General features: G+C 35.3%; 1 protein-coding gene across 1 annotated transcript in view; it reads left to right on the top strand.

Moving 5' to 3' along the window:
* Window positions 1-1561: 1561 nt before the first annotated feature.
* The window catches only part of WASF1 (WAS protein family, member 1), a gene marked incomplete at both ends in the record, with an annotated part of 14457 nt that continues 4607 nt past the window's right edge, over window positions 1562-11411 (top strand). Inside the window, 3 exons of the mRNA XM_009574999.1 lie at window positions 1562-1696; window positions 10254-10407; window positions 11109-11226. Coding sequence (XP_009573294.1) covers window positions 1562-1696; window positions 10254-10407; window positions 11109-11226 — 407 coding nt within the window. The remainder of the gene's footprint in view (window positions 1697-10253; window positions 10408-11108; window positions 11227-11411) is intronic.

Genomic DNA, 11411 nt, shown 5'->3' with positions numbered 1-11411 from the left:
CTAAACGATTCTATGAGTCTATGATTCTAATACTTTACTAGTCGTTTTGTTGATTTAGTTTTGTAATTTTTATATAGTTCCTTCAGTTTCTTTCAGCTTCCCGCAAAGAAGAGTTCTGGCATGAGGGTCTCTCCAGTTTCTTTCACCGAACACCAGTGGAAAGTGTTAAATTAGCTTGTCCACAGGGGTCTTGTCTTCTCTGAGTACTCCTTTATACCTTCATTACCAGTTGGCTCTACAGACTCTCTGGCAGGCTTTCTTCTTCCTCACATCTTTGAAGGAATATTTATTATTAGTTTGCTAGTTGTTCCTCAGGCTAGTTTTTGGTTTTTATGTTTAATACGCCAGAATTTATGATCCTTTCTATTTATCTGTACATTTCTTCTGATATCCCCTTTTATATTCTGTTGTTTATAGTCGTGCTGGTTTTCTGTTGCCTTTACCTGTCTTAATAAATGGTATGCGCTGGTCTTGTGCTTACTACATAGTATTTTTAAGTAGTTTCCACAGTACCTGTAGGGATTTAATTTTTGTCCTTTTGATGCGTTTGTTTAAAAATGTCCTCATTTTTGTGTATACTTCCAGATGTATTGTTCACCAAAGGTAAAATTTTCATAACTTTCCTATTGTACCTTTCAGAACCAGGTAGTTAGAAATTTGTGAGATTTATACATCCAAAACCAACGTAAGTGTACAAACAGTACACAAATTACATATGCACAGTATGGTAGAAAGTTTTAAAAGCTATCATGTGGTATTTCACAAACGTGGCTACAAATTTTGCTAGGCAGTCTGGTGGTTTTTTTCAGTGGCATTGGCAGACTACTCAAGTTGAGTCCGGGGGGCATTAGAAGCACTATATGGAGTACTCTGTCTGTAGAAGAGAAACTCATTACTGATTCTTTTCTCATGATACTTGAATCTTCTGTTCTTTTGGGCTAAATGTGTGATGTCCATTGAAGTGAACAAAGGAGATTCTTCTTTTTCTTCAGTATAAATTGGTCAGTTACTAGAATTTTGATCCTTCAAAGTAGGATTTATTATTTTAGTGTGTATTTTTGAAGAGGCTGGTTCTAATTAACCTAGATGTAAATATCTGATCTTCTGTTTTTGAAAGGTCCTCTGTACAGTAGGAGTGCAAGCTGTGCTTCTTTTGGAGAAATGTTGAGATAAATTTCCCTTGGAAAGATTAGTTATTGCTCATACAGGAGCAGTTTCAGATGCTGGAAATCGTCCTTCTATACATGTCCAAGAAAGTAATCAGTCTAGTTCCTTGCATATCAGCATAGTTAAATCAATTTATACCAGCTGAATATCTGTCCTGTAATGTATTGAATAATTTCATTTCTGATAAATAAATTACAAATTAAGTATTTAACTTTTATTTACTTTTCTGAAACATTCTTAATGAGCTCAGTAAGTACAGGTTGTTACAAGTGATACTCATGCATCTTAGATTTACTTACTTAAACAACAGTTAGAAATTTTTTTCAAGGCAAACGCATTTGGCTGTCTTGTGGTATGCTTGAATTTTTTTTTTTTTTCCCCCCTCGTATTTCAGGTAAATATGCTGAAGATATATTTGGTGAACTTTTCAATGAAGCACACAGTTTCTCATTTAGAGTCAACTCCTTACAAGAACGTGTAGATCGCTTATCTGTCAGTGTTACACAACTTGATCCAAAGGAAGAGGAATGTAAGTTAACTCCTGCATTGAAGATTTCTTGTTTTGTCACCCATACACGATTGATAATGTGAAATGGAAATAATAATAGTTTAAATTATATTTATAAAAACACAGAGCAGAGCATCATGAGAAGGAGGTCCATTTCTATTTCTGCTACAGGTTTCTTTCATAGCCTTGAGCAGCTTTCTGAGCTCAAGATTTTCATGGTTACTGAACAGTACTGTTACCAATGAATTTACATAAAAACTGCTACACAAGTATGTGTCACTTCAGTAATATTATGTATTAGTGTTAATAATATTAATAATTTGTATATTATGTGAATGCTTGGAGATAAGTTTTTACTCTTTTTTTTTAACCTTCCTACTAATTCCCATGGGATGTAACCATTTGTCCAAGTAGAGTTTTTGCATTTAACTTGTTACCATCTTACTTTCTGTATGAAGTTACAATTGTATAGCTCTATTTGTTGATGCTATATATCCCCTTGGATTCTTCGTAAATAGCTTTAAGTACTATAAATATTGGTTAGCACTGAGAAAACAAGTACTTCCAAAAGTCATGCTTATAAGATAGAATTTGTTTGGTATTTAAATGATGCATAGGCTTTGTGATGACTGCAGGAACATTGATGACCTAATATGTAAATGCCAGGAAGCTTTTTTGCCTTCCTGGATATCTGTTGATACAGGTGGAACTATGAAAGGTCTTGTAACCCAAACAGTTTTAGGGTGTTCTAGACTATATGGCTTTACTAGCAACATCCTATCATGAAAAGTAACTTCAGATTGCTTGGGGGGTCCAATTTTAAAGTACAGAAAGCTGTTTCAGCTATGAATGTCTAGGTATAATAGTTGTGTGTCATTCAGGAAAAAATGAAGTGTCAAACCAGGAGCGTGGTCTTCAGGCTGTGTTTAGTTACCAATGTCGAAATTTCACTAACAGCAAAATTAAGCTAAGGAAGTTTTGATTCTGTATTTTGCGTGACATTAATTTTAGAGCAGGTTTTGAAAGACAGCTGTTCACAGCTAGCAGCAGATTTTCCATGGAATCGTGACTTGCCTGGAGGAATTCTTACATTAATGGGATTTTCCAAGTGTCTTGACAACTGAGCATAAATTGTACACATACACCTCTTCTTCCAATAAAATACCATGTTTACTATGATTGGATAATGTCAAAAATCCTTTCTGTGTACAGCAACAAATTGTCAGCAATTGTAATCTTGTAAGAGTTGTGATACTCCAGAGTGGTAATGTCATTTCTGCATTTACTCTTGACAGCCTAGTTTTTAGGTTAAATCAGGGTGGGATATATGTTGATATGGCATATCTAGTATGGCAACCATTCACATTTCAGGAAAATGGAGAGACCATTTTAAGTCATTGAGTTAAAGCATCTAAGGATGTTACAGGATAGCAAGATGGAAAATTGTACTTTCCTGTGTAAATGGCCTTTGACAATTTTAGCTGTAGGTTTCAGTACTAAATATCCGTAACTATTTGGTGTTAGAAAATTGCTAGAAATATTTTTGAATGGTGTGTAGTCCCAAATGCACCAGATCAATAACTTTTCACAGTACTGTGTATACTGTAGCATTTGCTAAACTGTATAGCTAAAGAAAGGGACAGACACCGCAATTAAAGAAAACAGGGCTGAAAAGAGGTCTACTTACTCAAGTCCAGAGTGGCTAAGTGTGACTCGAATCTGATACCCTGGATTTGTCTCTCACACCGTAGAATAGCAGTGGCTGCTAGTACTTCAGAGGAACACATGCAGTCTTCACTGTCAGGAACTATTAAATGACTATTTTTATTAACCTAAGAATACCCAGTCCTTGAGCCATATCCAGTGTTCCTTATTCACAAATGTCTGCCCAGAATGAGTCACCAGATGAGGACAAAGGAGATGAGAGGAAATTCTATATTGTATTTCCTTAAAAATTAGGCATCAGGAAACTGTTTCTCCTTCAGTATCCTATTTTGTGCTTGAAATTTAGAAGTTCATCTCAAATAGTTTTGGTTTAGTCCTGGTCTGGGCTAAAATAGCTGGAGGATGTTAACACATGAAGGTGTGAGGAAAACATATGGATTTACCTGTCTTGCCTTTCTTAACCCTTAACCTGCAAGAATCAAGCAAATTTCAGTACTTCTGTTCAGCTAACAGCATGTGTAAAATGGGCTATACTTGTAAATTGAGTGTCATTTGCTAGTTCTTTGCCAGCAGGCAGTAATAGAAGATTTAATATGTTCCTTTGGGCCCATGCTATTACACAAGAGGAAGAAATTAAGATTAATTTAAAGCTAAGTGGCATGAACAAAAACAGCCCAAGTCAGATTCATTGAACAAGAAGCAGGTACTTGACAAGATGTTTCTGGTAGAGTCAAACTACTAAAAAGCTCTGAATTTTTTGAATAGTCTGTGTGTTTCATCATTTTGAATTATTACAATATCTCTGTGAAGGAATAAAACCAAATGAAACCAAGGTTAGGATTGTATCCTGAAGGAACTAATTCCTGGTGCACAATCTTTCTGTCGCAGAAGAATTGCTGTGAACTTGGTTTGTTTTGAATTATTGCACTGTTTTCAAATTCTTAATTTCACAGAATTATTAATTTCATATTGTAATTGATTTTTTTACATACTTTATTCTTTTTACACATATGCGGGTTTTTTCCCCTCAAAAGAGATACTAAACTTGCATACAGATAAAAATAAATCCCCTTCTTTCCTTCAGTAAACTGAAGTTTATTTCAATTGTATGGGAAACTAGCCTGTATGTATTCAAGAGGTATCATATCTGGGGTTTTTTTTAGGACTGGGAAAACACATTCTTGCTATGGAGGTGAACTAAGGTTGACGGTTTCAGTAGCCCTGCAATATAAGATATCCTCATAGGTCAGAAAATAAACCCTAAGAGTGTAGTTTCTTTGCAACCATTTTTAATTTAAGTATTTACTTTATAATATCACTACTATATAACACTACTAACTTTTTCCATATGTATGAAAATTTTATAAGTATAATAATAGATTTTTGTTAATTTACCACATTTTTGTGAATTTATTTGTGCTAATAAGCTTGAAGTACTACCACAAGTAAATAATTTCATATCTGTAGAAATGAAAGGTTTTAAAAGAATATTAATTTCAGTTTTTATGTTCTTTTTTGAAATGCTGATACACAGTACAGCTCTGATGTATAGTGTAATGGAGTATTAGAAGATAGTTGTGTATCTTTCAGAAAGAAATGGTATCATGGCAGAAGGGGAATTCATAAACTAAGAGTTTATCTGCATATTTTGGTATTAATTTAGTGGTTCTTTAATATGAACTGCCTAATTTTATTTAAATCTCAAACTGGAGAGGATTTTAATCTCAAAGGCAGTGTATCAAATTCTTGATTTCTACAGCATATCTGTTACAACTGTGACAAGCTACTTAAAAAACTTAGTGGCAGAAGTGCTATGGGTAAGCAGCCTGGCATACTTCAGGAAAGGAATCAAACAATGTTGTGAATTGTATTTCAGTAGGTTTCTGGCCTTGAATACATGTGCTTGGTTTTTTCTAAACATTCTAGAAATACTGCCCTGTCATAGGAAGGATAGTAGTTCAGAAGTTTTGCTGGGTTGATGCTAAGGAGAGATTTGAGGCTTTGCTATAGGCAAAAAAGGAGGCATCTGGTGGGGAGAAACCTAAAAAGCTTGACAGCTAATTGTGGTCTGTATACTTTGAAAATGGGAGACTCGGTCAACTTTCAAATCAGGATACTCAGCCCATTGTGAGACTTAGAAGAAAGGGTGGTAAATCCCATTTTAAGGGGCAGCTCACTCACCGTCTCTAGCCTCTGAAGAGGAATTTGGTGACTTGAGTATAAATGTAATTGAAGAAAAGGGAGCACATGAAAATTGAGTCATGACCTCCACGTGTAATATGTTAATGTGGAGAACAACACTGTTGTCAATTCATTCATAAGTATTTTTACCGCCAAGTAAAATAAAGAAAAATCTGTTAAATTAAATTATATAGCAGGTCACTTTTCCTGCCGCATTTCCACTTAACTGAGTGTTGGATTTGAGTGCGTCTCCCTCTCAAAGATCTGAGCAGATGGGCTGAGCTCTAACTGCTCTCTGTGCTTTTTCTTCCAATTTTCTTAGCCCTCAATTCAATTCATGGGTTATTTAGTAAGTAAATCAGTTTTTAAATTAGTGTGTCCAAGGCTTAATAGTTCAGTGGTAAAGCCATGATATTGCGTAATTTGTATTTTGTATATAAAAAGAGGGATCGGGACAAAATGTCATTTGCTAAATAATGTGTTGGGTTTGTTGAGACTCGCCAGAAGATTCACTGCTTGATGCAGCTGGGTGATTCACATCTTCCCTAACAGGCTGCTTGGGGCTCCCTGGTTCTACACACTGCATTTAAAGCAGCTTTTGAGTCTTCTTAAAATGATTACTCTAACATTTACATCTTCTCTTTGTTTACGTGTAGTAGTTAAGCTACATACATTCCCTATCCAAAGAGTGCTTGAGCTGTTTTGGATTTTTTTTAAATCAGTATTTCAGAAAATTTGAATTTCTTGTGTTGGGGTCAAGCCCAAAGGAGAATAGTTTCTTTTCTGCCGAAGTAGTCTCTCTGCTTAGCAACTACTAAACCTGCGGTGACCAGTCAGAAGTATTCCTGACCAGCAGAGAAACCTAATATGTGTGCGATTCTAGGCGTTGTTGAAGTGTATAATCATTTAAAAAATAAAATATATAAAGTAGAAATCAGACTTCAAGATTGCAGCATCTTTAGGAACTGAATCACACAAATCTTTATCTGAAGAGAATTTTCAACACCCCCCCCAATTAATTACCTTTAATTGGAATCTCATGACTAAGTTGTTCATTCGATGTTGTCATTCTTTCTTCACTGCACTTTTCAAATGGCTGGGTAAGATTTTGAACAGAGAAAGGGAATTGTGGGCAACTGAGTTATTGATTTGTATATAATTTCCCATAGTCATTCAGTTGTGCAAGGAGTCATCGCTGTGGCATTCGAGAGTTCAGGGTCTTAAAAGTTGTCAGGATGAAATTCTGCAGAAAGCGTTGAGAGAGCAAGCTTTTAAAAGGAATGTATATTATTTATTTATTTACCACCTTCAGGAGAATGGTATTTTTGGCCTAGAACCTCTTCATAAATTGTACATCGGAGTGAGTTTAAAAGAATTAAAAAATCTAGTAACAGGTTTTTTTCTTCTAGTAAGGTAAAATAAAATGTAATATTTAATATCCTTGAAATGTAAAAGTAGCTACTTTCTGTTGGTATGCTGATGTGCTCCATACCTGACTTTTACTACAGATCGGGGATTGCAGTTTAATGAGAGGCCTAACAGGAGGTAAAATGTTATTATGTATGTATATTACTGATGTGTTCTTTTATTTATTTTGAAGTTCAGCCCAAAAGAAACCCAGTTTTTGTATCTTATTTGAGTGCAATTTAAATACCTTTTTTTCCCCAGTTCATTGTTGATTATGAATAAAAATGGATTGGCATTTCTTTTTCAAACCAAATGTACAAAAGGCTGGTAGTTAGCTTTCTGACAGAGATAATTTTTAATTATGTGGAAAATATTGTGGTGTACAGAAGGTTAGACTGGCTGATATAGTAGGTCTTTTTGTACAATCCAAACAACAGACACAGTAAAGATAAACTGGTATTTGTTCAGATTGTTGAATGAATGTTTAACTTAAATTGCAAACATCTCAACATTTACGGAAATTATTTAAGACCCCAGTTTTTGTTCATTGCAGTAAACACAAGTGGTGTAGCAGACGGACTTTCTGTATCCATATGAAATTTAGGATCTTGGGCCATACGAAGGTTCTGGTGCTAGTTAGGAATTAGGCAACTGGAAGCTTAAATTTATCAGCATCAAGTCAAATACCTGCAGCAGTTCCAACTCCTCCTTCAGTGTCTTGTCTCTTCTCACACCTGAATTCATATGTCCAATTTGTTTGACCCGTCCTCTTGCTGTGCCAGTTTTGTCAATCAGCCAAAGCTAAGTGGCCGGATAACCAGCCAGGTTTTCACGTATTCTCCCCCCTGAGGTGGCAAGACACGCAGGGCTTCTGTTTCTTAGCCAGCTGGCAAGCTAAACAAATGGCTTTGTAAGCCAAACCGAGCACAGCCCAGGATTACGCTGTGCTTGCAACATGGGATTTACCTGATCCCTGTCTGTAGGGGAGTTGTGTCAGTGTCATGATTCTCAGTATTTTGTGTGCTGCGTCCTTTAATTTCCTTAGTAATGTTGTCCTAATACGGTCGGTTGTTTTGAATAACGGCATGCTTTTCAGTGAATTGGGTATCAGTGCAGGAAATGCTGTTAGCTGTTTGAAATTCCACAGTGTATGTTTTCTGTGAAGACCCTTGCTATGTAGCTTAGTTTTAGAGAGAAAGTAATCTGCACTTATTGTTGGGGATTGATTGATTATCCTCAGGTATGATGTACGTCTCAATAATACGGTGTCACATACTCTGTGAGCATTTTAATATTAAAACAAAGAACTGTATTTATTGGAATAAATTAATTTACTTCATTGCCTTCAGAATGTACACAAGTTCAAAGAGAAGTATACTAACTTTTATTTTTGTTGGCATAGTCTCCAATAAGTGACAGACAGTTTAAAGACTTGCAGGATTGCCAAGCATCTCTGAACAAGTACATTTGGTGAGATTTGTAAAACCAACACACCAAAAGAAAAACAGTTGAAGTATAAAAGAATCTAAGACTAGGTTTTCAGATGAGATAAACCCCAGTTCTTCTAATTGCGAACTTTTGCCAGCAAATAACAACTTGTACTTCATGACAGATACAAAATATATATGGTTATTTATGAGTGCAAAAATACCTGCAGAAACTGAGACTCCTAGCTGACATTCATGTATTATAATACTTCTTTCACATACTTAAAAAGGCTTCTGAGCAGCTGATTAAAGGTATTAAAAAGAATAAAAGATACTGTAATGAAATAGAACCTAAAGGTGAAAAGGAGGAAACTTATCCAGGAACACACAACCTTGCCAACTCTAATAAACTTCAAAAGCCAAACTGAAAATAAAGTAAATCCCATCTTTAGCCTCACAAAGGATGCTGCCAATACGCTTAGGTAAGAAGATAGAACATTCCAGGAATTGCAAGCCCTCTGGAAAAAATCCTGCCTTCTGCCCCTTTGTAATAATACAATAGAAATCCAGCTGTGTGTGTTTGTGTACATACGTATGTGTACACTTGTACGTGTTACAGGAAACAGAGTAAAACGCAACTTTCAGCTTAAACAGATGCACTCTTTTAAAAAAATTGTTGCCGAAGGCCCTAGTGATATGGGGGGGTAGGTGTCCTCTCATCTTGCGTAAAGGGGCACTACTATCAACTTGTTTATATAAAATAAACATAATTATTTCTAGATAAAATGCATGTGCTGAAAATACTCTCTTTGTTAGTATGTCTTAAAATTGTTTTCAGTATTGTTTGTGATTTAAAAAAAAAAAAAAAAAAGAAGCCCAAACCAGTGAAAAGGGTTGCTGCTTTATCTAGTGAAGATCTAACGCTGGCTGCAAAGTTAGCCTTGAGACACACCTGGACTTCACAGATGTAGTACCTGAAGATCAGGGGGGGAGAGAAATATGAGACTGAACAGGTACGCTGTTTCCAGAATTAAAAGTGCAAGTTTCATCAGTTGCGGTCACTTTTCCATTAATCTTTTTCTAAATTTTAATGATTGTGAAATAGAAAAAGATATATGGGCTTTAACAGCAGTAAATCAATATATTTCAAATCACTGTTTAATATATTGTGTTCACCTAGTGTTATTTTCCTTTGAATCTTACATAAAGATAATTGATTATTCCTAACTACTGTGTTTAAAAACTCAAGGTGTCCCACCTGAATTAAACAGAGAAGTCTCATCTTGATTAAACAATCTGATTAAAAAAAAACATTTGACTAGTTTCATGTGTTGGAACATAGTACCACCTCCCATTAAAACTCACTGATATCAGTAGCATAAGCTCAAGTGATTTGCTGGTTTGGCATCTCAGTGGGCCTTCAGTGGAACTGCTGCCTACGTGCAAGGAATGCAAAGTTTGGCTTGCTGATAGTACAGAGGTAAAATCTATACCTCAAGATAGAGAGTAATTTTTTAGTACCAAAAAGATTGTGGAATGGAGTTGGTAAATGTTATTAGGTACTTCTGAACTACAGAATGGTATTTTATAGCTACAGTAAGCAATTTGTTGAACTACTTTGCAGAGGCAGAGTTCTGATATCTATCCAGGTGAGCAAAAATTTCCTGTGAAGCTAAATAGAGGATAATGTGCTAGAACATTATAAGCATGTTTTTCACATAATCTGGCAATATCTTGCTGTGGCAGTAGTGCTAGATGAATTTATATTTGCTGTAAAATGTGTAAGATACTAGTAGTAATGCTTAATATTTATATTCTAACCAGCATTAAGCAATTCCAGATTAATCCAAATAAACTATCTTTGGTGGTTTTTTTCAAATGGCAATATCCCCTTTCAGTGTCACTGCAGGACATTACAATGAGGAAAGCTTTCCGGAGTTCCACAATTCAAGATCAACAGCTGTTTGACCGCAAAACTCTGCCTATTCCTTTGCAAGAAACTTATGACATTTGTGAACAGCCTCCTCCACTTAACATTCTCACCCCTTACAGGTTAGTAAAATAAAATTAATCAAAACCAATTTCTAGCTTATTTTATGTAACAGAGATGCTATATATCCAGGCACCTTCCTTATGTTGAGCAGCACTTGAATATTTAAGGAGCCACACTAGAAAACTGTGAAGCTGCTGGAGGAATATAGGCAGCAGAAGACATTATAAATGTTAAAAATTTACTCCACTTTACTCAAATTTTACCCCAGTGTAACAATGGTAAGAAAAAGCCATTTTTATTATCTGTATTTATTAAACTGTGTAATGCTCTTGGATGCGAAGTGAAGAAAATAAGCAGGTAAGTATGTAGAAAAGAAAGGTCTTTAATGGAAATGAATGTTGTTTGCTGTCCCAAAGTCAATTTGAATCAGTAGTTGAACATGAGCAGCCACACAAATTTGCTCATTATTTTAAGAGCAAGATTTGAGTCATTGGAATGGGAGTTCTCTGGTTTATGATACTCTTTTTTATCTACAGCTTGTGTTAAAGTTACTTTTCTAAAATCAGGACCTTGAGTACAAGGAAAGATAGTAAAGAATGATGGCACAGGAGGTCACGTTCATCTTTTTAATGTTCTTAAGTAAAATATTTCAGGGTCTGAGATACTAGGTATTCCTTAATATGCCTTTCCTTTGCCTTAATGTCTGGATTCATGTCTTGTCACATAAATAGTATGCCCTGTTTGCGTCATTGTATTTCAGGGATGATGGAAAAGAGGGTTTGAAGTTTTATACCAATCCTTCATACTTCTTTGATCTGTGGAAGGAGAAAATGTTGCAGGACACTGAGGACAAAAGAAAAGAAAAGAGGAAGCAGAAGGTATATATGTTAGCTTTATATAGCTTCTGGTTGTTTTTTCCTGGAAAGGGTTTACTTGCAGATATGGTACTTTTTTGGTTATGCAATTAGTAACGATCCAAACTTTTCAGTCATCTTTATTCAACTAAAACTACTTGTGTTCATTCAATTCCATCAACTTTAACAAATAAATATTTAATAAAAAT

This window comes from Fulmarus glacialis, unplaced genomic scaffold (assembly GCF_000690835.1).
Source record: "Fulmarus glacialis isolate BGI_N327 unplaced genomic scaffold, ASM69083v1 scaffold46073, whole genome shotgun sequence".
Taxonomy (NCBI): Eukaryota; Metazoa; Chordata; class Aves; order Procellariiformes; family Procellariidae; genus Fulmarus; species Fulmarus glacialis.
Note: the sequence above shows the minus strand (reverse complement) of the source record. Positions and strands in the feature narration are given on the sequence as shown.